This window comes from Stegostoma tigrinum, chromosome 7 (genome assembly GCF_030684315.1).
Source record: "Stegostoma tigrinum isolate sSteTig4 chromosome 7, sSteTig4.hap1, whole genome shotgun sequence".
NCBI classification, from domain to species: Eukaryota; Metazoa; Chordata; class Chondrichthyes; order Orectolobiformes; family Stegostomatidae; genus Stegostoma; species Stegostoma tigrinum.
The window spans coordinates 100,395,183-100,422,450 of record NC_081360.1 but is presented as its reverse complement, the minus strand read 5'-3'; the positions used below and the strand labels follow the sequence as shown (position 1 = coordinate 100,422,450).

Sequence of the window (27,268 nt, the reverse complement as noted above, 5' to 3'; positions counted from 1 at the left end):
TCACAGTGGGATTCGAACCTGGGTCCCCAGAACATTATCTGGGTCTCCGGATTAATCCAGCAATAACACCACAAGGCCATTGCATCCCCTAGACATACAAGAACATCAATTTAAGGGAGAATTCCCCTCATTTCAATACACTCTGACATAGAAGGATTTCAATATGACTGGGATAAAGTTACAGTACTAGGACAAGTAAGACAAAGATAAGCACGAGAATTCCTGGAGGCCTGGTTTTCAACCACTGATGCAATGATCAAATCTGTTGAAATAGACCCCATCAACCTACCACGATGGTACAAAACCAGAAACAAGACTGCCCACCATGACAGACTAGACCACATAAATTCAGAGCAGGACAGAACAACAGCACTTCAACGGAGGCTACGCAGCATTGATGATGTCACATAAGAGCATAAGAACATGAGAACTAGGAGCAGGAGGAGGCCATCCAGCCCCTTAAGCCTGCCCCGCCATTCAATAAGATCATGGCTGACCTTTTTGAGACTTAGCTCCACTTACCCATCCGTACATTATAACCCTTAATTTCTCTACTGTTCAAAAATTTATATAGCCTTGCCTTAAACACATTCAGCAAGGTAGCTTCAAGCACTTCACTGGGCAGGGAATTCAACAGATTCACAACCCTTTGGGTGAAGAAGTTCCTCCTGACCTCAGTCCTACATCTGCTTCCCTTTATTTTGAGGCTCTGGCCCCTAGTCCTAGTTTCACCTGGCAGGGGAAACAACCTCCCTGCCTCCACCTTATCTATTCCCTTCATAATCTTATATATGCTTCTATAAGATCTCCTCTCATTCTTCTGAATTCCAGTGAGTATAATCCCAGTCTACTCAGTCTCTCCTCATAATCCAGCCCTCTCAACTCTGGATAACAAAGTGTGAAGCTGGATGAACAGAGCAGACCAAGCAGCATCTCAGGAGCACAAAAGCTGACGTTTCGGGCCTAGACTCTTCATCAGAGAGGGGGATGGGAAGAGGGTTCCGGAATAAATAGGGAGAAAGGGGGAGGCGGACCGAAGATGGAGAGACAAGAAGATAGTTGGAGAGGAGAGTATAGGTGGGGAGGTAGGGAGGGGATAGGTCAGACAAGAGAGTTGCAGTGGGAGAGAGATTCCCTGAGATTGGTCCGGAGGGAGGAGGGTAACTTCTTCAGGTTAGGCATCCCTGGAAGAGGCTTCTCCAGCATCTGCAGTTCCTATTATCTCTGATCACAATTTTAACCTCACTGCGAAGCCTCTTCCAGGGATGCCTAACCTGAAGAAATTACCCTCCTCCCTCCGGACCAACCTCAGGGAACCTCTCTCCCACTGCAACTCTCTTGTCTGACCTGTCCCCTCCCTACCTCCCCACCTATACTCTCATCTCCACCCATCTTCTTTTCTCTCCATCTTAGGTCCGCCTCCCCCTCTCTCCCTATTTATTTCGGAACCCTCTCCCCATCCCCCTCTCTGATGAAGGGTCTCGGCCTGAAATGTCAGCTTTTGTGCTCCTGAGATGCTGCTTGGCCTGCTCTGCTCATCTAGCTTCGCACTTTGCGATCTTGGATTCTCTAGCATCTGCAGTTCCTATTATCTCTCAACTCTGGAATCAACCAAGTGAATTTCCTCTGCACCCCCTCCAGTGCTAGTATATCCCTTCTCAGGTAAGGAGACCAAAACTGCACACAGTACTCCAGGTGTGGCCTCCCCAGGACCCTATACAGCTGCAGCATAGCCTTCCTGTTTTTAAACTCCATCCCTCTGGCAATGACAGACCAAATTCCATTTGCCTTTTTAATTACCTGCTGAACTCCTACTTTTGGTGATTCATGCACAAGGACACCCAAGTCCCTCTGTACAGCAGTGTGCTGCAATTTTTTACCATTTAAAATGTAGTCCATTTTGCTGTTATTCCTACCAGAATGGATGACTTCACGCTTATCAACATTGTACTCCATCTGCCAGATCTTTGCCCACTACTTAGACTATCTATATCCCTCTGTCAACTTTCAGAGTCTTCTGCACACTTTGCTCTAGCAATCACCTTAGTGTCATCTGCAAATTTTGACACACCACACTTAGTCCCCAACTCCAAATCATCCATGTAAATTGTAAACAGTTGCGGTCCCAACACTGATCCCTGAGGCACACCACTAGCCACTGACCGCCAACCAGAAATACACCTATTTACCCCTACGCTTTGCTTTCTACTGGTCAACCAATCCTTTATCCATGACAATACATTAGTTATGAGGAAGGGTCATTGGACCTGAAACACTAACTCTGATTTCTCCCCCACAGATGCTGCCAGACCTGCTGAGCTTTTCCAGCAGCTTTGTTTTTGTTCTAATATATTACCTGTCATGTATAGAAGGGAGACTAAATGTTTGCATGAAAACCAGTCAGCTCAGCAAAGCAATTGCAATCCAAGTTGCAGATCTTCATTAAAACATGAGTAATATATTATTTCTACTTTATTGGGATATTAATATTAATCTTACATATGAGAAATTGCAAAAAAGAATTACAGGAATAACACCAGACTTTGAGGTTAAAATTCCCGCAAAATGTTCAACCCCAGACAAAGTGAAGACTGAAGATGAACTTATAGACATCTTGAATATTAGCATGGATTTAATAAACTACATTCTATGTATTGCTGCATATTGTGTGTTAATGCTAGTCAATTTCTCATATTATCAGGAGGAAGTTCATCTGATGTGACATTCATGATTTTGAGGAGATGACATGATCTTTGTGAACATTCACCCCACGTCTGCATTTTGATGCTGGAAGTGAGCCTCTTCCTGAATGAGTTGGCTCACACATCTGGAAAAAATCCATACAAATGAAACCCTTTGCACCCTTGATTCCATTCCAATCAAGGGAGGAATATTGTGTGAACCTGTCACTTCAGGATATGAAGCAAATGTTTTCACACTTTCGAGCCGTTCTTGCGACGTCAGATTATTGGGCACTGTGTCTGTGTTTTTTGAAGTTGGTGATTGTCAATCATTTGTTAGTTTCTAGCTTGACTTTCAGGTATTTTTAAGCAATCTGTTCAGTTGAATTTGAACCTTATGGCCCTAAGGTGGGGACACCATGACTGTGCCACACAGCCACACTCTAGCTCAATTTTTACAGTAAGTGGTTGTTTGGTGGGAGAGGATTTGGCTTCGTTGTACATGCAATTAAGTTAAATAAATGAAGTATAAAGGCTATAGTGATTTTTGAGATAAGTGTTGAGGCTCTGAGCAAAAGTGACAATGTTAGTAAGCCTACCTCTAAACCAGCTGACCTGGCTTCAAGACCCATTGCATATGATATTCAGTAACATCTTGGAACAAGTTGGTTAGAAAATGTCTAGATGACAATTGGACATTGTAGTGATGGACGATGCATAATAATTTGTGGAGGGTGGAGAAAGATAAAGGCTAGTGTATCCGAGGGGATTGGTGTAGTGAGGAAACTGATTCTCAAGCCTTAAGTTAATGTTCATAAGGGGGAGAAAGTTCCAAAAGGCAATCGAGAGAAAAAGAGACAGTGGGGATATTTATTTAGGAGCAAAGATGATGGAGAATTATGTTTGCAATGAACTAGAGATTGGGAATGTACAAATAACATAACAACATGGTATGATATGACCTTTTGTGTGAGGCCTTTACTTTTCAAGTGTCACAATCTTTGCTTGTCAGATGCTACTGTCATGTCAGCAATAACAATTACATTTATACAGTATCTTTAACACAGTAGAATGTCCCTCTGCACTTTCCAGTGTGAATGTCAAACAAAACATGACACTGACCCATGTCAGGAGATACTGGAAAAGTGACCAATGGTTTGGTCAGAGAGATACCTTTTGAAGAAAAGGAGGTAGAGAAACAGAGGCAACAAAAATAGAAATTGTTCAAAAACTCAGCTGGTCTGGCAGCATCTGAGGCGAGAAAGCAGTGTTAATGTTTCGGGACCAGTGACTCTTTTTCAGAACAGTTCCCAGACCCTTCTGAAGATGAGTTACTGGATCTAAAATGTTAACTCTGCTTTACACAGATGCTGCGAACCTGCTAAGATTTTCCAGCAATTACTGTTTTTGTTTCTATTTCCAGCATCTTTAGTTCTTTTGACTTTTGCTGAGGAGAAACAGAGAGGGTTTTGGTAAGCAGTTACAGACCTTAGGACCCATATTGCTGAAGGTAAACATAGACACATTGACTTAATGCCCAAATCAGGATATTTTGCTGCTTGAACACATGCCATGTTGAATTGGATGTAGAGGGTTTGTTTCCCAATTGTAACCAATTCAAGATCCACTCAGTTACACAGTGTGACCATTTGTTTTGATTGATTGATGCTAAGCTAATACTGTTGTGGTAGTTATATGCTTTCTGCATCTTGTAGATTCTTAACAATTTACCCCTGATTCCTTTGCAGTGGAATGTCCCTCATCTGGCCAGTTCTGAAATCTCAAGAAGGAAGAAGAGCAAAGGAATCAAATCAAACTTTTTTGGTATTGAGGTCTTGGACCATCTTGAATGGCTGAACTGGGATCCGGGGATAGAATCCACCAAACACCTAATATTAAAGAATGTACAGTTCAAAACTCAAAAACTCAAGTACAGGTGAGTTCTGATACAGTCTTGCAAGAGCTTTAATGCCTCTCATAAACCACTTCTATGTCCCATCTAAACTTGAGATTTCTGAGTATTTTGACTTTTGTCTTTTATGGGTCACGTAGGTTGTATCAATGTGCTTTGAGGGTTGCATTAGAAGTTTAAATCAATCTGTCAATTCATTTTCATATGTCTCCAACCATTGATGTGACAGATCAAAAACCAAAAGAACTGCGGATGCTGTAAATTAGAAACAAAAACAAAAGTTGCTGGAAAAGCTCAGCATCTGTGGAAAGAAATCAGTGTTAACATTTCCGGTCTGCTGACCCTTCCTCAAACCCTTCATCAGTTCTGAGGAAGGGTCACTGGATCTGAAATGTTAACTCTGATTTCACTTCACAGATCCGGTCAGACTTGGTAAGCTTTTCCAGCAATTTCTGTTTTTATTACTGATGCAACAGATTCTGATAAAACAATGTGAGACGACATGTCCGTCCTGGGCCTCCTACAGTGCCATAATGATGCCACCCGAAGGTTGCAGGAACAGCAACTCATATTCTGCAGCCCAACAGTATCAATGTGGATTTCACAAGCTTCAAAATCTCCCCTCCCCCCACTGCATCCCAAAACCAGCCCAGCTCATCCCCTCCTCCCTAACCTGTTCTTCCTCTCACCTATCCCCTCTTTCCACCTCAAGCTGCACCTCCATTTCCTACCTGCCAACCTCATCCCGCCCCCTTAACCTATCCGTATTCCCCAGACTGACCTATCCCCTCCCCACCTATACTGTCCTCTCCACCTATCTTCTCCTCTATCCATCTTCGGTCCACCTCCCCTCTCTCCCTATTTATTTCAGAACCCTCTTCGCCATTCCCCTTTTCTGATGAAAGGTCCAGGCCCGAAACGTCAGCTTTTGTGCTCCTAAGATGCTGCTTGGCCTGCTATGTTCATCCAGCTCCACACTTCGTTATCTCGGATTCTCCAGCATCTGCAGTTCCCATTATCTCCGAACAGATTCTGATGTTGTGATTTGGAATTGACACAGTTAAGGCCTTTGCAGTATCCAGTGTAATTGAATTGTCTGAAGACTGGTACCTGTGAACATGGCGATCTCAGCAGAAGGACATGAGAGTCATCCTCTCCATTCTTCAGGCTGAGGATAGATACAAATACCTTGTCTTTTGGAATGATGTACTGAGCTTTCTGTTTATTGATTTGGGGATATTTGTAGAGCCTCCTGCTGCTGCTGCTGGTTGTTAAATAATCCACTATAATGAACAACTGGATATAATAGAACTGTGGAGCAGAGATCAAATCCATTCGTGAAGGTAATCACTTCGCCCCTTTTTATTGTACACTGCTTCTGTTGTTTGGAATATCAGCAATCCTGTGCTGTAGCTTCACCAAGTTGATGCCTGAAGAATGTTTTAATGAAGATCTGTACCTCCAGTTGCAGTTGGAGTTGTTGGTTGGTTTGCCGAGCTGACTGGTTTTCATGCCAGCATTTCATCTCTCTTTGAGGTGACATCATCAGTGCTGTGTGACCTCTGTTGAAGCGCTGTTGTTCTGTCCTGCTGTAAATTTATATGGCCTGGTCTATCATGGTGGGCAATCTTGCTTCTGGTTTTGTACCGTAATGGTATGTTGATAGGGTCTATTTCAGTATGTTTCTTAATTGCATCAGTGGTTGAAAATCAGGTTTCCGGGAATTCACATGCTTATCTTTGTCTTATTTGTCTTAGTACTGTAACTTTGTCCTAATAGAAGGACATCAATTTGACTGGGACAAAGTTACAGTACTAGGACAAGCAAGACAAAGACAAGCACAAGAATACCCGGAGGCCTGGTTTTCAACCACCGATGCAATTAACGAACATGTTGAAATAGACCCCATCTACATACCACTACGGTACAAAACCAGAAACGAGGCTGCCTGCTGTGACAGACCGGACCATATAAATTCAGAGCGGGACAGAACAACAGATGCTGGAGAATCCAAGATAATAAAATGTGAGGCACTTCAACAGAGGCTAGACAACACTGACAGTGTCACCTAGAAGGGAGACCAAACGTTTGTATGAAAACCAGTCAGCTGCTCTCTGATGAAGGGTCTAGGCCCGAAACGTCAGCTTTTGTGCTCCTGAGATGCTGCTGGGCCTGCTGTGTTCGTCCAGCCTCACATTTTATTATCTTGGATTCTCCAGCATCTGCAGTTCCCGTTATCACGGCTGCTTGGCCTGCTGTGTTCATACAGCCCCACACTCTGTTATCTTAGTTTGGCGAACCAACCCTTTGCCTGAATTTTAAGATATGTCTGGTGCTGCTTCTAGCATGCCCTCATGCACTCCTCTATAACCTGGGGTGATCTCTCAGATTCATGATAATGGAGAAATGGGGATTTGTTGGCCATGAAGCTACAAGTTGTGGTTGAATACGATTCTGCTGTTGCTGAAACAACTTTGGAGTTGTTAGATTTGTTTGAAGTCTGGCCCATTTTGCATTGTGGTCATGGCCCACAACAGGATGTAGGATCTCCTCAATATGAAGATGGGCCTTTGCCTGCACAAGGGCTGTGCAGTGATAACTCATAACAATATTGTCATGGACAATGCATCTTCTGTCTGTTTAGAAACAAATTTGTTTTATTTCCGCACAAATATATTTTTATGTCATAACTCATTTGGTCCCGATAGCACTGCTTAAAAATTAAATTCTTATCTCCTTTGGTTATTTTACCAGTTACTTTAAGTCTATGTACTTTGGTTACTGATCTTGTTGCCATTAAAAACAGTTACTCCTGTTTACTCTTAATGATTCTGAATGACTCCATTAAATCTCCTCTTGACCCTCACTATTAAATGGGGGGCAAATCCCAGCTCCTTCTGTCTATGTCACAGAGCTCCCTCATGCTTGATACCATTTTACCTATTCTCGTACATGCTCTCTAGGACCTTGACATCCTTACTACAGGATGGTGCTCCAAATGGTTAAAAATAGTCCCTTCAATGTTTCATTTAGATTCCAGCTCCCTTTAAAACTTTTTAAAATTACTCTGCCTACGTTTGGATCCCTCCATTCTCTTTTCTCCTGCCTACTTCCATAACCTTCACCAATCCTATACCCATAAGAGGTCTCTACATTTGCTCTAATTCTGATTGATGAAAATCTCAAGTTTCCTTACTGTACCAGTGTGGACATGCATTCACCTATCCAGGTTCTAAGTTCAGTAATTTCCTTCCTATCTGCCTCTACCTCTTATTGTCCACCTCTTTTAGAAATTTCCTTGAAACCCAATGCCTCTTTGGGTGGCTCCGTGTAAAGCATCTTATTGCTGTGGTGAATTTTAGTAAGCTAATAATATTAGAATAAGACAAAGTTAATGTTATTTATAAACCTGACTTTTTTTTGTTATAGGCCTCCATCCACTGAATTCTTCACTGCGCTGTTCCCACAGTCAGTGGTCATGGGTGCAGGGACCTCTTACTCTCTGCCAGTCACTTTTTGTGGTCTTGAGAAGGTAAAGGAGCCGAATGATATTGCTTTTGTTTGTGTTGTTTCATATCTAAATTTTGATTTTATATTGTAATTTCACCCCTACTTTGGTTTTCTCCACATTACGCAGCACATCTGAGCTAAGTAGGTAGTTTGTCCGTGACTATCTTCATAGAATCAAACGAATTTACAGTACATGAGTAGGTCAGTTTGCGCATGATATCCCCTGTGTTATGATCCCAGTTTATGTTGTTACCGGATAAGTCAGAACCCAGACTGAAACTTGGTTTCATAGATCATATTCTGATTTATTTTGGTTTTGACAAAGTGGTCTCTTACTGAAGCATAAGCATGGAATGCTGAAGATGTTGCTTTAGTAAGTATATGAGCAAACGAAATGACAATAAAATAGAATAAATTATCTTGTTATAATACAATTTGAATACCTTTTAACATGGTGAAAGTATAATCCTATTAATCTCCAACACCCAGATACAAATTGAGAAGAAAAATAAAGTCTATTCTATGGTTAATGTAAATAAATGCTGCAGATCTGGAAATCTGAAATAAAAACAATCTGAAATGCTTGAAAAACTCTGCAGATCTAGCAGCATCAATGGAGAGAGAAACCAAATTCAATATTTCAAGTCTGATATGGGTTTTCTATTAGTCTTGTCATAATTTTATATGTTTCAATGAGATCTCCTCTCGTTCTTCTAAATTCTATGAATATAGGCCTAGCGTATTCAATCACTCCTCGTACAATAAAGTTGCCATCCTAGAAATTAATCTAGTGAACCTTTGCTGTACATCCTTTATATCACTATTGTTTTGGTTTGAAGGAGATCCAAACTGTTACAGGTGTGCTTTCTCCAAGGCCCTGTGCAGATGCAATAAGACACCTTGTTCTTATACTGAAATTCTTATGCAATGAAAGTGAACAGACCATTTGCTTTCCTAACTGCTTGCTGCGCTTGCTTCCTTACTTGTAATCACTTATGTACAAGGACACCCTTGATACATCAATATTTCCCAATTGTCAGAATTTAAGTAATACTGCACATTTTACTACATTTGCCACTCACTCAGCATGTCTAAATTGCTTTGAAGACTCTTTATTTCCCTGCTACAACTCTCAATTCCTCTTGGTTTGGTGTTATCAACAAATTTTATTATATATTATGTTTGGTATCCTCATCTATACAATGAATAACTGTGGCCCAAGAACTGATCTCTCTGATACCCCTTTAGTCAACACCTTCCCCTCTAAAAATCACCTATTTATTCCTACTTTCTGTTTCCTGTCTGCTAACCAATTCTCAATCCATGCCAGTTACCCCAAATTCCCACATACTCTAATCTTACGTGGGACTTTATCAACATTTTTCTGAAAATCTAAATATCCCACATCTGGTTCTCCCTTATCTGTTTTGCAAGTATCTTTGCATGTCATGTCGCATTAAGAGGATAGAGGCTCATTGTAGACATAAAAAGAACCAAGTTAAAATTTGTGTTCTGATTTAGTCTGGAATGAAGGGATGTGGGTTGAAATGAGAAAATAGAATGCGCATTGACCAGATTAGGTTTTGGTATAATTCCCGAGGAATAATGAGTGGGATGGATGTTTTTCATTCATTAAACTCATAATTTCTTTTTAATCAACCTGTTCAGAGATGTTATTTACATACCTCTGGAACAGGTGGGACATGAGCCTGGGTCTCCTGGACCAGAGGTAGGAACATTACCAGTGCACCAGAGGAGCCTCTTTCTTTGGCCCCCTGAGACTGCTTTGTCACTTGTTAAAACTGAGATTTCACTGGTCGTCACCTCAGCTGAACTTTCCTGCATCCCCTTTGACCTATTCGTCAAGAACCTATCTACCCTTTGCCCCATGACTCCACCTTCTCTGCTGTCTGGGGAAAAGCGTTCCAAGAACTCATAATGCTCAGAGAAAGATTATACTCATCTTGTCTTATATTGGAGACACCTTATTTTTAATCTGTGTCCCTTACTTTAGTCTTTCTCCCTAGAAGAAATGCTCATTCAGCATTCACCCTGTCAAGTCCCTCCTTAGAGATGTGTAATATTTGTGTTTTAGTTATTCATGCTGCTATTATAAATAAAATTGAGGGTCTTGCTTGGCCATTTCAGAGGCCAGTTAAGAGTCAACTGCATTGATGTTTGTATGGATTCTCACATGTAGGCTAGACTGGGTAAGGATGGCAGATCTCCTTTTCAAAAGGACACTAATTAACTGGTTAAAGTTGTCAGTCAGTTTAATGTTTGCTTCATTCAAGTTGGAGAAACTCCTGTCCTGTGCAGGTGGGATAGGAGGGAATCGGGCCTGCCCAAGAGGTGGTAGGCCCAAAATAACCACAAAGGCAGACAAGCCCTCACTCCTCAGCAACGCACCATCTCAGCTGTGGCTGTGTAGCCACTCCAAGGTTCTGCCAATGGTAATTGGTGTCAGTCTGCCAATCACAGCACTGACCTCTGGTTCTGGATGTCCGTGCCATGCGTATGTTAATCCTCTGAAGCAGCCATACAATTGTAACCACAAACAAATAACATAAACAATTAACAAACATGACATCTCTCATCGAAAATCTTTAAAAACAGTGTAAAATTGTCATGCTGAGAACATCATCTCTTACAGATATTTCCTTTAGACGCTCTGTCAAGCATTGATGCACTCAATTGTCAAAACCAACCAATATAACTCAAAACGTGGAACTATTGAGACTGTAAGACCAGATTCTCTATTACAGAATTCCAGAAACTGTTCTATTTCAGTGTTGTATTGGGGCTAGGACCTCCACACTTGTGGCTGTTGACACTGAAGTGTAGTGAACCACATGTGGCTGTAGAAGACTCCATCAAGGTGTTTGAAATGCCACTCACACAATGGAGCCAGTAATAACAGAAGTGTGGTCAAAGGCCTTTTCCCATGACACCAAAATGTGCTTGAAGTGTAAAAGTGGATATGAATATCAGATTGGGTGACTACCAGAGGTCTCCTTTGTTTGCACAATTTGGCAAAAATCCAGGAATACTTTTTTTTTCTATATTTATGTTATTAACTACATTTGAATTCCTTAGCTGCTGTGTTAAAGTTTGACTACATGCCTCTAACTCACTTGCCAAGTAACATAACATCATGTTATTGCACTAAGGTGAAGATCCAATCATATACATGCCTCCCTCTGCTTCAGTGAGATACTTTGTCCTTGATTTTTGTCTCCTTACAGAAAGATTATGAGGATCACATTGTGTTTGAGATGAAAAGTGGGACATTTACTATTCAGCTGCGTGCTGCTCTGCCCTCCCATGATGTGGAGATACCTGATTGGCTGTGCATGCCACCATGTGGAGTCTACGAAAAGTCAGAGGTCACATTTTACATGCATAACAATAGGTAAGGCTGAAACACCATATGAACAGGACATTGCATTCAAGTCTGTTCCCCCTTTCCATGAGGGGTTGGGTCATGACTATCTGTCTTAAACCCCTAGTTTCATTTATTTACTCATCTAGGAAAAAAAATTACTAATCTCAGATTTGAAATGATAAATGGAGATTTTTATTTTGGGAGGGAGTTCTACACTTCTACTACCCTGTGCTTAAATATGTGTTTCCTGAATTCTCCGCCTCAAACATTCAGGAAACGTCCCCTTATCTTAGTTTCCCCTGTTGTATATTGAAGTATGAGAGACTAAGCCCTATCGAGAATTAGCAGTGACTATCTGTGATATATTGGGAGAAAATGGCATGTACTCATGTGATGAGGGAACAGCTGCAGTGCAACAATATAATTATATATGATGGCAGTGCTGAGAAAAGATGGTGATAGGAAAATATCTACTTCCGTTGGAGTGCTTTGAGTAAGCACAAGGTTCAATAAGGCTGATCAAAGTGGTACAGGAGATTCATTTGATTTCACATTGGGTCTTACAGCAATGCCAGATTGTGCACAGGTGAATACACTTGTACATAATGATCGACTATGTGGATTATGTCCAGGTTTCCCTGGGGATTAATGAGGTTAAAGCTACATATGTGAAAATTATTGATACATTGGAGGCATATTTTGTATTGTACGGTATGCCTGTGCTATGTGCAAAACAAAACATTTTATTGTACCTAGGTATATGTGACCATAATAAATCAAATCAAATCAAAAAATAGTGACTTACACAAAATTCAATAAATGTACCCAGAAATGCAGGAATGTATCTACTCATTGATTCTTGATTTGTTACTGATTAGAAGAAGACTGAGAATGTGCTCATCTGAAAGAGGATCCAATTCACGACAGACGAGAAATCAGAGTAGATAATTTGCAGTCCTGAGAAACTTGATGCTCCTAAAAATAAGTAAATTAGGTAGATAAGGAGGCAGAACTGAGTGGTAATCGGAGGAGTAAGCGAGTGAGAGCCTGAATCTCAAAGTACAGACACTGTTGAAATTGTGAAACATTATAGAGAGGAAAAGTAGAGGAAAACAGGAAATGTAGTAAGAAAATCAACTAATGGCAGCAGCCCAGACTAGATGTTATTAATACAACAAAGACGGACAGAGGGGCCTTTCCGAATAAGTGTCATGTCAAGCTCAAAATGTTAATTCTGTTTTTCTCTCTCCACAGATGCTGCCAGACCAGCTGAGTTTCTGCAACGTTTTCTGTTTCCATGAGACTGTATGTTGATTGACACATTTTAATAATGCTGTGGAAAGAGAAATCCATCCAATGTTAATCAGTAGATGAGTGTTTAGCCAAATAGGGAAGTACTCAATATCTTCTAAACTAGCCACTAGGCAGATTCTGGCAAATACCACAAGAAGAGGCATCCAAGCATCTCACAATGTTCGGAGAGTTGGTGTGGACTCGATGGGCTAAATTGCTGAAATGTCACGTTTTGTAACTTGGAAATGTTTTCCGCTAATTCTTAATGAGTGTAAAGATGATTCATTTTAAATGAATTAAAAACCAGCAATCTGAAATGAAACTCACCAAATGGTGTGGTTATGCTCGTCAATGTGAAGATTCTCATCTCCGTGTTCAAATCCCCCCACAGCCTTGCCTCCTCTCTAACTTCTTTCAGACGGTGAGGAATCCAGTGAGAACTGTATCCATTTCTGCTTCTAAATTCCTGACTTACTTTTCTTACATCTCTGGTTGTACTTTCTGCTGTACACAAGCCCAGCTTTGAAATTCTGTTACTAAAACTTACTTCATTCAAGGTATACTTAAAATCTCCTACTTTTGACCAAGTTTTAGGTCTCCTGCATTAGTATCACTTCAAGTGTCAAGTTTTATTTCATAAATACACTATCAAAACACTTCAGGGATGTTTTACTGTGTTAAAGGCCTGATATAGAGATACGTGTAGCTGTTGTTGCTGTTAATGCTGTCATTGTTAATTATCTCTACAGTCAGCTGCACACACGCTTCCATTTTGAAGTGCCCAGTCCTTTCGTTTTAGTGCCATCTAATGGCATACTTCCACCGTGGGATGATTACAAGATTAAGGTTCAGTTCAAACCAGAGACCCCTAATATATTTGATGCAATTGCTATCTGCAAATTTGGAGATGATGAAAGTGAGAAATATTTAAAGCTGGAAGCAACAGGTGAGAATTAATTTTATTGATATTCAAACTCTGTAACGAAGAAACACAAAGGACTTGCATTTATATCAAGCCTTTCACAACAACAATGCCTACTTCTTTTTGATTTTCTCATGTGATGCGAACATTGCTAACAAAGACATTACTTGTTGCCCATCTCCAATTGGCTTTGACAAAGTGGTGATAAGCCACCATTTTGAATCGCTGCAGATACACCATTGCTGTTGGAGGGGGGGGGAGTTCCGGCATGTTGACTCAGTTACACAGCCGCGATCTAGTTTCAAGCCCGGATAGTGTTTGTTGACCTTGTCCTTCTAGTGGTAGAGGTTGTGGATTTGGAAGTTGCTTGGTGAGCTGCTGCAGTGAGCTTTTAGATGAAATGCAATGCTGCCACTGTGTGTTGATGGTGGGTGAGATGTTATCCTCCACACCATATATCCTTTGTACATTACCCTCTGACAATCACCACATCCTCAGGTTTCCTCTTCATCCATTTTGCTTGTTACTTCCTGAAAAAATTCTAGTTCTAATAAATTAGTTATTTTGAAAAAGAAAACCCTCTTTAATAGCATTGTTGCATCTGCCTAAGCCCACTAGGAGTTGATAAGTATCCTGCTATAACGTTCTTAATAATGGATTCTAGAAATTAGATGATTGCAAATGTTAGAAAACAACAGGCCAGTTGGCCTGCTTTCTGTCTTCCTCCCTTATTGATAAAGTTGCTACATTAGCCAGTCTCCAGTCTATTGGGACCCTTCTAGATGCAAAGGGATTTTGGAAAATTATAGTCAATACATTTAATATCACTGCAGCCACTTCTTTTAAAACCCTATGAAACAGGCCACCAATTTTAGGTCCAATCATTTTTGCAGCACCTTTTCTTGTTGATAAAGATTAAGTTTTTCCCTCCTTTTTGCCTCTTGATTTTTCAAGTGTCTTTAGGAATTTTAAAAAGTTTTCTACAGTGAGAAAAGCACAAATTCCCTATTCCCACACTCTGCCATTTCCTTTTTTCCATTATCAATTCCCCAGATTTATTCTCTGGAGGAGCAGCATTACTTTTAGTTCTTCTCTTCCTATTTAAAAACTTGTTGGAACTGTTTAGTTATCTTTAGTTTCTCCTAATTGTTAATCATTTCTTGCTGGTTCCTAAAATCTATCCACTATCTTGAACTGCCTCTAACCTTTGCAGGTTTGTGCACTGTTTCTTTCAGGGCGATATGATCCTTTACTTTGCAATTTAGTCATGGATGATGCAGACCTCTCAATTTTAAGCAAAATACTGTGGATGTTACAGATCTGAAATAAAAGCAATAAGTGCTTGAAAAACTCAGCAGATCTGACAGCAACTGTGGAGACTGTACAGCCTATGCAGTTGAAGGCTCCCCTGCCAATGATAGAAATTGGAAGATGTGCAAGAAACATCCTAAGTAATTGCTAATACTTTTAATAAGGCAGATTTCTGAAGAAGAGACATATCAGACTTGAAACATTAACTCTGTTTTGCTGTTCACAGCCGACCTTTTTGTTTGGCCGGGGGGCGGGGGGGGGGGGGGGGGGTGGAAATTGTTGTTCTAATCATGTTATTCTGCTCCACAGCCAAATACCCTCATCTGTTAGTGAGTACACTAAATGAAGAATCACAGACATCCTCACAGGAGGATACACAGAGCATCCTAAACTTTGGACATGTTGCTGTTGGCAGCACAGTTATGAAGTTTATGGAGATTCATAACTTCTCAGTGGTGAGTATTTCGGGCAGTAGATTTGGCAAGAGGCAAGTGGGCAAAAGGTTTTGATCTGCTTCAGCTTTGCTGTTTGAGCACTCTTGGTGGAGTTGCGGCATTTTTCTGAACACCAGTCAGTTTGAGCTTATAACATGTCTATAGTGTAATAAAATATTCCAAAGTGGTTCGCAGATCATTATCAAACAGTTACAAAGACATAAGCACATGGGGACAGGTGGTCAAAATTCTTTGTTTGAAGATCTGTCTTACGTAGACAGACCGTGAATTTTGGAGAGATTAGTGCCTACATATTGAAGGCACATCTGTCATTGGTCGTGTGATGAAATTGGAGATGTGCAAGACACATCATCTTAAATGGTAATTCCTTTTGCCAGTGCAGAAGAGGGATACCCATGCTGGAGAATGGAATGCTTTCCTACAATGCGTACTCAATTCCAATCTCAAAAATTCAAAACCAAATGTAGTGTGTCCTCGATAGGATGTATTGCTCTTTCTTGCCACTGTCTCATCAAGTACATCCCATTAAAGTATAGGTGCAAAACCTTTTAGGCAGTGAGCTGTTATAAATGCAATTCTGGAAGGGGCAATGGAAACAGAATTGGATATCAACCGTCTAAAGAGAAGTGAATGAACACGGGGGAGGCAATAGCCCGTTGGTATTATCATGGTCTGTAACCCAGTGACCCAGGTAATGTTCTGTAAACCCCGGTTCAAATCCTGCCATGGCAGCTGGTGGAATTCTGAATGTGATAAAAATCTGAAATTAAGAGTCTAATGATGGCAATTCAGAGATGCTGCTTGGCCTGCTGTGTTCATCCAGCTCCATACTTTGTTATCTCTGATTCTCCAGCATCTGCAGTTCTCATTATCTCTGATCTGTACCTTAATTCTGCCTGCTCACCTCAGTTTGCTTACCTAGCAAAAATCTACAGAACTCAGTTTTGAAATTTAACTCTGATACTCAGTCTTAATGACTTTTTTGGGGACAGAGTTCCAGATTTCTACCATTCTTTTCATGAAGAAATTCTTCTGGACTTTGTTCCAAATTTGAGATTAGACCCTTATTCTGGACAACTAGGGATGGGCAAGAAATGCTGCCTGGCCAGTGACACCCTCATCCCGTGAATGAATAATAAAAAAGATTGATAAATCATTTTGAGGACTGTGGGGAAGGAGCAGGAGGGTGAGATTAATTGAGTAGCTCTTTCAAAGACCTGGCCTTGATGAGCTTAATTGTCTTCTGTTCTATGATTTGTGCATTCATTATGTACTATCAGTCAGGCCAAGCAGACATTAGGTTGGATGTAGAGTCAAGCTGCCTGTATACTGTCCCACCAAAAAATCTGTTGCAGCAAGGGAGATAAAACAGGATAACAAAAAAATTTAAATAAAGCAACCTCACAATATTTCAAAGATAACAAGGTGTGGAGCTGGATGAACACAGCAGGCCAAGCAGCACCAGAGGAGTAGCAAAGCTGACATTCTCAACCCTTCTTTAGAAGAGACTTCGCAGTGGGGTTAAAATTTGAAGGGTCTAGGCCCAAAACGTCAGCCTTCCTGCTCCTCTGATGCTGCTTGGCCTGCTGTGTTCATCCAGCTCCACACCTTGTTATCTCAGATTTACCACAGTTCCTACTATCTCAGAATATTTCAATAAGTGTTTGTCCTTTTATAATACTGTCCCTACTTTCATGCTGAAAGTAGGCAAGGAATAAAGCCTCTATTGTAGCACAATATCCCATAAAGCATACTTCACTGAATTCCCTCAACACATACACTTCAAGCTGTTCCAGGTCAGATGGAACACTTAATTTGTCAGCAAGATTATCAATAAGGGCGGCTCTTCCAAAATACTTCACCGCTACAAAGTAGCCTATCATTGCCCAAACTCACTTGATTGAGTTGCATAGAATTTACCATTCAGAAATGGGCCATTCTGCCCAACAGGTCTGTGTTGGTATTTATGCACCACATGCACGATCTGTTATTCCCTCTTCACCTAATCCTGTCAGCATAAACTTTGAACACTTTCTCCCTCTCAGTTAAAGGAAGGTTACTCTGTGTGATGTTTATCCCAATGCTGTGTAGCAGTAGTGTAAGCCTAGTTTGGGAAGTACAAATCCACAGCCCTCTGACTCAGAACCTGCAACAGAAACGAATAAGCAGTGGTGAGGTGCCCTTAAATCCAAATTATAAACTTTCCTGGTCTTCAGTGCAGTCCCCATGTCCTTTACTCTCATCCTCCATCCTTGTGTCCTATCCCCTCTTAAATCATTAAATTAGAAGGTGACTTTGTTATTGTAGCATCACTGTTAAGCATGAACAATGGCTCTCAGCAGTCAAGAGTGCCACCAACTGGCATGTTTGGGTCACTGCAGCCTTTTACAAAACTGCATCTTGAAATTCTGTAATTAACCTCCATGAAATTCCTTATTGAAAAAGCAATAACTTTACTACAAAAGTGAAATAACCTACTTTGTTAAAGATGTGCTTGTACTTTTTAAATGCTATGTAATTTGATGTAACAATTGAAATCCTACTTTGCTCTTTCACTGAAGAAAAAGTTATGCTGTTTGATTTACTGTATTGTGTGAGTCCTCTGTTATTATCTGGCATAGTGCAATACAGTGTAGGTGCTGCATAGAGACCCTTTCTGTAAGCTGAAGTGGCAAACCAAGATCTCTCTTGCACTATTGGCTGTCCAGAAACAATATTTGTTTCTTAACCAACCTTGTTAAAATAGATAATCTTGAGGAATCATTTTCAGGGCTGTGGGTAAAGAGCATAAAAGCATTATTGCATTTCTGCTTCTTACCTTATGTTGTGTAAATTTGGCTGACTTTAAAAATACTCTATCGGCACTAAGGCACAAGTTAGGAGTGTGATGGAACACTCACCACTTGCCTGGATGAGTCCAGGTCCAAAAACGCTCAAGGAACCTGACGCCATCCAGTATAGAACATCCCCCTTGTTTATCATCACATCCTCAAATATCCGCTCCCTCCACGACCGACGCCCAGTAGCAGTAGTGTGTATTATTTACAAAATGCATTGTAGAAATTTGCCGAGACTCTGTAGATAGCATCTTCCAAGCCCACAACCACTGCCATCTAGAAGGACAAGGCCAGTAGTTACATGGGAACACCACCAGCTGCAAGTTCACCTCCAAGCTACAGACCATCCTGATTTCAAAATACTTCGCTGTTCCTTAGGTTCGTTTGGAAATACCATTCCATGTTGTTGGAATATCTCTGCAATTTCCCTGTAGATTTGTTCTTCTACATCCTTACTGTTAGTTGGTCGCGTTTAGAGCACATCTGAGCAACATGATTGCACACATTTTGTTTCTTAGTGAACTGTTCAAAATTTAAAAAGAGAAATTGTTCTTTTATCCAGAACAAGGGAACACAGTATTGAAATTAAAGCCAGGCCACTCAGGCACAAAATCAGAAACACTTTCTTGAACATAGAGGAGTGGAAACTCAGAAAGCAGTTTCTCCAAATGTCCAAGAATGTAGGAGTGAGGAGGGTTTGGAGCTTTTAAGATGGAGAAGAAGTTTTATTTTGGTTAAGAGTGTCAAGGGATTTGGCACAAAATAAATGAATTCAAGGTACTGATCAGCTATAATACAATTGTATGGTGAAGCAAGCATAGGGGTTTGAATGATTTCTGTGTAAAATTACATCCATTTTAAAGTATAGACATAGGATATTTAGCCTATCTAATATATATCAGGTATTTATGCTCTAAGTGACCCATCTCCAACTCCGTCATCTCCCTCCATCACTTTCTCCCTCTTGTACTTGCCTATCTTCCTCTTAATTGTATCTTTATACCTTTCATCTGAATTACTGTTATTAGTAACCAATTCCTTAATATAACCACTTTCTCAGTAAAGCATTTACTAGTCACTTTCCTCTATTGATGACCCCTAGTTCTGGTTTCATCCATGAGTCCTGCTTCCTTGACTCAGTGAAATGACCAAATTAATTGGAGCATTACTTAGAGCATTTTAACTTGCAAGCCAAGACTTGCTCAATGAATTGACACAGAACTCTGAAAGCTGGATACTGGAGAGATGCTTTCGTTTCATTAGCCCAGGATTGAGTTCAGTTGTTGAGATTATATTACCAGTAGTGAGACATTCATATAGTATAAATTTGACTTTGAAATCTCTTTTGCCAGTGTTTTTTAGGTGCTTTGTATTTGCCTTGCATTTCCAGGTGAGCAGTTCGTTTCAAATCATGCATAACCAGCCCCCTGCACCACTCAACTCGGAATTTGTTTGTGAGGTCAGAGAGGGCACCGTTCAAGCCAGCAGCAGCTACCAGATCCCCATTATGTTCACTCCTCAGACTGTTGGTACTCAAAGTGTCGATTACTTTCATGTGGTGCGGCCCAACAACAGCTCTACATCCGTGCTGAAGACGATTGGATCATGCAAAGGTACAAATTATTTCCAACATGATAAAGCCAAGCTGAAACAATATAAAATTTCTAATAAGATGTCCTATAAAGCTCCTGTACTGCCCAAGCCATGATCTTGCATTTTTCTCTACTTCCTCTCCTATCTTCCCTCATGCCATGCCTGACATCCACCCTTTGGACCCTCAATCACCAAAGTCCCCTCTCTCCCTCATCCCCATCCCCTTTAACTGATCCAGCTGACTCTCTCCAGGTGCCATCCTTGTCTCCTTTAAACCTGTTATCATTAGCCTTCTACTCAAACATCTGTCCCTTGACCACTGCCCTTGCAAACTATTATCCCATCTCCAAAGTTCATGAACATGTTGTCACCACCTAAATCTGTTATGGACTACTGTTACACAGTGAAGGAAGAAGAACAGCTGGAAATGCTATCCTTCAAAGTAGACATGAGAAGGGGAAGAGGAATTCAAATTTATGTTAATAGGGTTAGGTGGAGAGGAATGGCAGGATGCAGAGCGTAAATATTGTCATTGAATCATTGAATCCCTACAGTATGGAAGCAAGGAATTCGGCCCATCGAGTCCACGCCAACTCTCCAAAGAGCATCTCACCTCGACACATCCTGTACCCCGACATTTCCTTTCGGGCCTAGACCCTTCATCAGAGACAGGCTGGGCTGGTTTTGGGATGCAGTGGGGGGAGGGGTTGACCTGGGCTGGTTGTGTGATGCAGTGGGGGGACGGGACGAACTGGGCTGGTTTTGGAATGCGGTAGGGGAAGGGGAGATTTTGAAGCTGGTGAAGTCCACATTGATGGGTGGGAGGAGGTGTATTCTAGGTAGCTGTGGGAGTCAGTGGGCTTGAAATGGACATCAGTTTCTAGCTGGTTACCTGAGATGGAGACTGAGAGGTCCGGGAAGGCGAGGGATGTGTTGGAGATGAACTTGAGGTTGGGGTGGAAGGTGTTGGTGAAGTGGATGAACTGTTCGAGCTCTTCTGGGGAGCAAGAGGTGGCGCCGATACAGTCATCAATGTAACGGAGGAAGAGGTGGGGTTTGGGGCCTGTGTAGGTGCGGAAGAGGGAATTCCATCCCCTATTCCCAATTCCTCCGCCTCCGCCGCATCTGCTCCCAGGATGAGGCATTCCACTCCCGCACATCCCAGATGTCCAAGTTCTTCAAGTACCGCAACTTTCCCCCCGCAGTGGTTGAGAACGCCCTTGACCTCGTCTCCCGCATTTCCCGCAACACATCCCTCACACCCCGCCCCCGCCACAACCGTCCCAAGAGGATCCCCCTCGTTCTCACACACCACCCCACCAACCTCCGGATACAAAGCATCATCCTCCGACACTTCCGCCATCCTCAATCCAACCCCCACCACATTTTTCCATCCCCACCCTTGTCTGCCTTCCGGAGAGACCATTCTCTCCGTGACTCCCTTGTTCGCTCCACACTCCCCTCCAACCGCACCACACCCGGCACCTTCCCCTGCAACCGCAGGCAAGTGCTACATTTGCCCCCACACCACCTCCCTCACCCCTATCCCAGGCCCCAAGATGACTTTCCATATTAAGCAGAGGTTCACCTGCACATCTGCCAATGTAGTACACTGTATCCATTGTACCCGGTGTGGCTACCTCTACATTGTGGAAACCAAGCGGAGGCTTGGGGACCGCTTTGCAGAACACCTCCGCTCGGTTCGCAATAAACAACTGCACCTCCCAGTCGCGAACCATTTTAACTCCCCCTCCCATTCTTTAGACGACATGTCCATCAAGGGCCTCCTGCAGTGCCACAATGATGCCACCCGAAGGTTGCAGGAACAGCAACTCATATTCCGCTTGGGAACCCTGCAGCCTAATGGTATCAATGTGGACTTCACCAGCTTCAAAATCTCCCCTTCCCCCACCGCATCCCAAAACCAGCCCAGCTAATCCCCTCCCCCCAATATATCCCAAAACCAGCCCAGCCTGTCTCTGCCTCCCTAACCTGTTCTTCCTCTCACCCATCCCTTCCTCCCACCTCAAGTCGCACCTCCCATTTCCTACCTACTAACCTCATCCCACCTCCTTGACCTGTCCGTCTTCCCTGGACTGACCTATCCCCTCCCTACCTCCCCACCTATCTTCTTTTCTCTCCATCTTCGGTCTGCCTCCCCCTCTCTCCCTATTTATTCCAGAACCCTCCCCCCATCCCCCTCTCTGATGAAGGGTCTAGGCCCGAAACGTCAGCTTTTGTGCTCCTGAGATGCTGCTTGGCCTGCTGTGTTCATCCAGCTTCACATTTTATTATCTTGGATTCTCCAGCAGTTCCCATTATCTCTCCCTACCTTCTTCACTGGCTGATTAGCAACTGGATATCTTGCTAGGCCAATTCAGAGAGCAATTACGAGTCATCCGTACTGCTGTCAATCTTGAAGTCGTATATAGGCTGGAGCTGGTGAGGATGGCAAAATACCCTCCCAACTAGCTTGTGCTTACAAAACCAACGTACAGTGTCAAACATTAGATTTGATTCCACAATTGGATGGAGATGTTAAATAATCCTCCTGAGTGTGCCAAGAATATCAATTGCACTACCAGTTTAAGATTGAGTCTGACCAACAGTTTGGTGCATTTGTACTTCCTGGAAGTTAAATCTATTAAAACAGAAGTCGTCGTTCTCTGCAGACAGAAAAAAACATGTACACATTACACCTGTTCTAACAAGATAGCTGATATTCATTGCTAAAGGCATTGTCCTGAGGATTGAACCAATCAGAATTAACCACTTTAGTTTAAATTTAATCAAAACTTGCCTGTTAACTATCAGTCATCATCTAATTAGCGCATTATTTGTGACAATGCCTCTGCCAATCAAATCCATTTGTCTACTATTTGTCATCTACTTGCTGTTCTCATAGAATATCAAAATGCTGTTCCCTTCACATTGGTACTTCTTGCAAATGTCCTGATGAGTAAAAGACACAATTTATCTTTTTTCAGCAATGTTCAAGTTATTTACTGCAAAGTGACTATTTTTAAAAAAACATTAATCACTTGGATGGATTTTCACAAGTTTGTTTTTCCTTTTTTGATTTACTTAACTAAATTTAAATTCTGCCCCTGCCAAAGTAGGAGTTGAATTTAGGTCTCCTGGATTATAAATCCAGTCACATAATCACTATGCTATTGTAGTCTTTGTTACAATTACCAAATCTACTTCAACACTTTTCAAACTTACAACCACCACCACCCAGTGGACTGCACCAGTTCACGAAAATGGCTTACCATCATCTTTTGAAGGAAATTACAGAAAAGTAGTAAATGTTGGCCCACTTAGCCATTCTGGTAGCTGAATTATAAAAGAATCTTCAGTGTATTCTGAAGAGACACGCATGGACATGCATATGGTCACAGAAATTTGAGGGTGCATACATGAGGATCAATGGTCGGCACAACATTGTGGGCTGAAGGGCCTGTTCTGTGCTGTACTGTTCTATGTTCTCTGTTCTAGAACGAGTTCCTTAGATTTGGGCCATTATTGAGTGAAGAATTGAATGCCACTTGTTGAACAAAGAAAGTGGAGGGTTGGAAACATGTCCTATGGGCTAAGAGGGATGGAAGGGGCAGAACGAGGGTGGAGAGATAAAAGTTGTGTATGGCTATAGATGTATTTACAAATGAACAAATATTTGTTGTTCAAGCTTTGCTTTTGCTGTGTAAAACATAATCTGGATTTGAGAGCAAAATTGCAAATACAAGTCTTTCATTCTATCATGGCTGGTCAAATTTCACATTTATATATTCTCTTTTGGGAAGGGAACTGTTGAAGTTGCTTCTTCCCACCCTTTCAGGCAGTGCGTTCCAATGCATACCGACTCAATATGTAAAACACTTCTAATTTTTCAATCTTCTTTTACTAATTACCTTAAAGTTTCCAGTTATTAAACTTCCTGGTAACAGAAAGTAGTTTCTCCCTATCTACTATCTCAAAAAACCTCAACTTCCTGAACACTTCATTGGCTCACTAAGATCACTAGGTTGATACCAAGTATGGAGGGTTTTTCTTGTAAGAAGAAGTTGAGTAAGTTGGGTTTGTACTTGTTGGAGTTTCGAAGAATGAGAGGTGACTTTACTGAAAAATATAAGGTTTTTAGGGAGCTTGACAAAGTAGATACAGAGAGGTAGAGTTGAGGATTGTCGGATCAGCTGTGATTTCATTGAATGACAGAGCAGATGTGATAGGCCAAATGGTCTACATCTGTTCCTACATTTTAAGGTGTCCTGGCTCAGACTATACAGGGCTTGAAATTCAGTGTGAGCCAATGTGAGGTTTTGCACTTTGGAAAAAAGAATACAGGCATGGACTATTTTCTAAATGGTGAGAAAATTTGTAAAGCAGAAGTACAAAGGGATCTGGGAGTGTTGGTCCAAGATTCACCAGAAGTTAACTTGCGGGTAGAGTCCGTGATTAAGAAAGCGAATGTAATGTTGTCGTTTATCTCAGGAGGGTTGGAATATAAAAGCAGCGATGTACTTCTGAGGTTTTATAAAGCTCTAGTTAGGCCCCATTTAGAGTACTGTGTCCAACTTTGGGCCCCACACCTCAGGAAGGACAAACTAGCCCTGGAGCATGTCCAGTGGAGATTCACACGGATGATCCCTGGAATGGCAGATTTAACGTATGATGAATGGCTAGGAATCCTGGGATTGTACTCATTAGAGTTTAGAAGGTTCAGGGGAGATCTAATAGAAACTTACAAGATAATGTATGGCTTAGAAGGGGTGGATGCTGGGAAGTTGTTTCCGTTAGGCAGGGAGACTAGGACCCGTGGGCACAGCCTTAGAATTAGAGGGGGTAAATTTAAAATGGAAATGAGGAGACGTTTCTTCAGCAGAGAGTGGTGGGCTTGTGGAATTCATTGCCACAGAGTGCACTGGAGGCCGGGACGTTAGAGCTTTCAAGGCAGAGATCGACAAATTCTTGATCTCACAAGGAATCAAGGGCTACGGGGAGAGTGCAGGGAAGTGGAGTTGAAATGCCCATCAGTCATGATTTAAATGGTGGAGTGGACTTGATGGGCTGAATGGCCTTACTTCCACTCCTATGTCTTACGGTCTTATGGCTTTTGATAGAGAAGTGTTAAAAGGCACTTAACGGCGCCTTTGAACTTTAGTGCATAGATAAGCACAAAAATCAAAGAAGAGTAGCCTGCTATTTATTGGGCTGCCACAAACTGCATCATGGACTCTCTGTGCCCTCCAGAGTGAGAAATCAGTGAAACTACTTGATCCAGCAAGCTGATGGTATTCGGGCTCTGTCACTAGACTAGCATTTTAGGAGCCCAGGCTCTGGGGTTATGAGCTTAGATTCCATCATGGCAGCTGGTGGAATTCAAATGCAAATGCCCGTGATAAATAAGTCTCAAATTGAAAGCATTGTAATGTTGACCATGGGACCATCATCGATTGTAAAAATCTGGTTCAATAATGCCTTTGAGGGAATGAGATCTCTTGCCTTGGTCAGACCTGTATGTGACTCCAGACTCTCAGGTTGGCAGTTTATTGCCTACTGAATAGCCCAGCAAGCTACTCAGGGATAGACAACAAATGCTGACCTTGTTGCCCACATTCCACAGATGAAGCCCACAGTCCACAGATGAAAAGGAAACTTCCACTTGCCATATTGCTGTTAAAATATTTACAACTATAAGCTATGTTCAGTTAGGTTTAACTGGGTTTTTAATTGCAGTCTGTGCAATAACTACTGCTGAGCAATTGATTTTGCCCTGGAAAATAATAGAATGTTGTTAAATATCTTATGATTAACTTAATTTTTTATTTAATCTGCTGTCTTTTACCCATCTATGTCACAATTTTTATTTTGCATTATGTAAAACTTTCGAAATGTAATTACATTATTTGTACTCTTCACTTCCGGAAAATCCTTTAATGTGATTGACTGCTTGGGCAGCTTAATGATATTACTACAGCACGTGCTGAGAACCCCCCCATTAAAGAATACTTTGTCAATAGTTGCATGAGAGAGGCAAAGTTCTTGCCACAGAGGCTTTTAGATATCTCTTATGTGCAGGTGCTGTTGTTGGACTGGGGTGGACAAGATCAGAAATCATACGACAACAGGTTATAGTCTAACAGGTTTATTTGAAAATACAAGCTTTTGGAGCCTCAGTCCTTCTTCAGGTGGACTGGGGCTCTCAAAGCTTGTGGTTTCTAATAAACCTGTTGGACTATAACCTGGTGTCGTGTGATTTCTGACCTTTAGATATCTCAGTAAGGCTTTCTTTGAGATCAATAGCCCTCGCTTTGCTGCTAACTACGAAAGCCATGTTTCATTTTAACATTATCTAGTTTAATAAGAAAGCCCTGGATTCCTTGGAATCTTCATGTGAAACCTTTCATTCCTGTATATAGGAAGAGGATTAATTCTGGTCCCTTTCAGGTTTCTCAAACTTAATTTTGAAGAGCTAAACTGAGCCATTAGGTGGCAATCTAATGTGTGAATATTTTCAAGTATTTGATTATGTAGAGAAGCACAGTCAACACAACATAATTTTTACTCAGTGCCTGTATGTGCTGGTTCAGTAGTGTTCATTAGATGCCTGTAAGGAATAGGCACTCCGCTGAATTTCTGAATTATTAATGTTTCCAAGTTATGGCATTAGGGAGAAGAGGGTTCATAATAAGGCAAGAGAAAATCTAAAAGGAGAAAAGCAAAGAAATATTTGCATGTATATATTACCTTTCAAAGTACCACAAAGTGCAAAGGTCCTATTGATCTGATTTTGTGTTCATGGCGATTAATTCAGGGCACTGGACAGAACTCAATGGACCTGGCAGCATCTATGAAAGGAGAAACAAAATAATGTGTTGAGTCAAAGAGGACTCCTCATGTTTGTCTATTTCTGTCCACAAATGCTACTAGACCTGCTGAGTAATTGCAGCACTTTCTGTTTGGATTTCAAATTTTCAGCATCCAAGGACCAGGGCAGCATACACATGGAAACACCACCTCCTGCAAGTTCCCCTCCAAGGCACTCACTGTCCTGAGTTGGAAATATATTGCTGTTCCTTCAGTGCTGTTCGGTCAAAATCCTGGAATTCCTTTCCTGTTGCAAGATGGCGGCAGAGTAGGATGCTCCAACTGAGGCTGGTCTGCTTTGTCTGCTGTTCTTCTTTTTTTCTTTCCCTTCTCTTTTTCTCCCTCTTCTTTTTTATTCCCCATTGACCCCTGGCCTATGATGACGACTCCTGGCCCCCAGCATGAAGCAATGATCCCCAGTCTCCAGCATGGCATGGCATCATCCCAACCTGAGCAGTCTCTCAGCATGGCGAGGCAACCTCAGCCTCCAGCAGTGGCCTCC

The 27,268-nt window shown here is 41.7% G+C and overlaps 1 protein-coding gene across 3 annotated transcripts in view; it reads left to right on the top strand.

Moving 5' to 3' along the window:
• The window catches only part of cfap65 (cilia and flagella associated protein 65), a 168,231-nt gene that overhangs the window by 30,078 nt on the left and 110,885 nt on the right, over positions 1 to 27,268 (top strand). For 2 of the 3 annotated variants that reach the window (XM_059647681.1, XM_059647680.1), the window contains exons 1-7: positions 2,898 to 2,999; positions 4,430 to 4,617; positions 8,023 to 8,125; positions 11,349 to 11,515; positions 13,531 to 13,727; positions 15,324 to 15,469; positions 19,697 to 19,919. In XM_059647681.1, the coding sequence (XP_059503664.1) occupies positions 2,919 to 2,999; positions 4,430 to 4,617; positions 8,023 to 8,125; positions 11,349 to 11,515; positions 13,531 to 13,727; positions 15,324 to 15,469; positions 19,697 to 19,919 (1,105 nt within the window). In that variant the 5' untranslated portion in view covers positions 2,898 to 2,918. Of the gene's footprint in view, positions 1 to 2,897; positions 3,000 to 4,429; positions 4,618 to 8,022; positions 8,126 to 11,348; positions 11,516 to 13,530; positions 13,728 to 15,323; positions 15,470 to 19,696; positions 19,920 to 27,268 lie in introns of those variants that run through there. The other variant, XM_048534726.2, reaches the window with a different exon arrangement.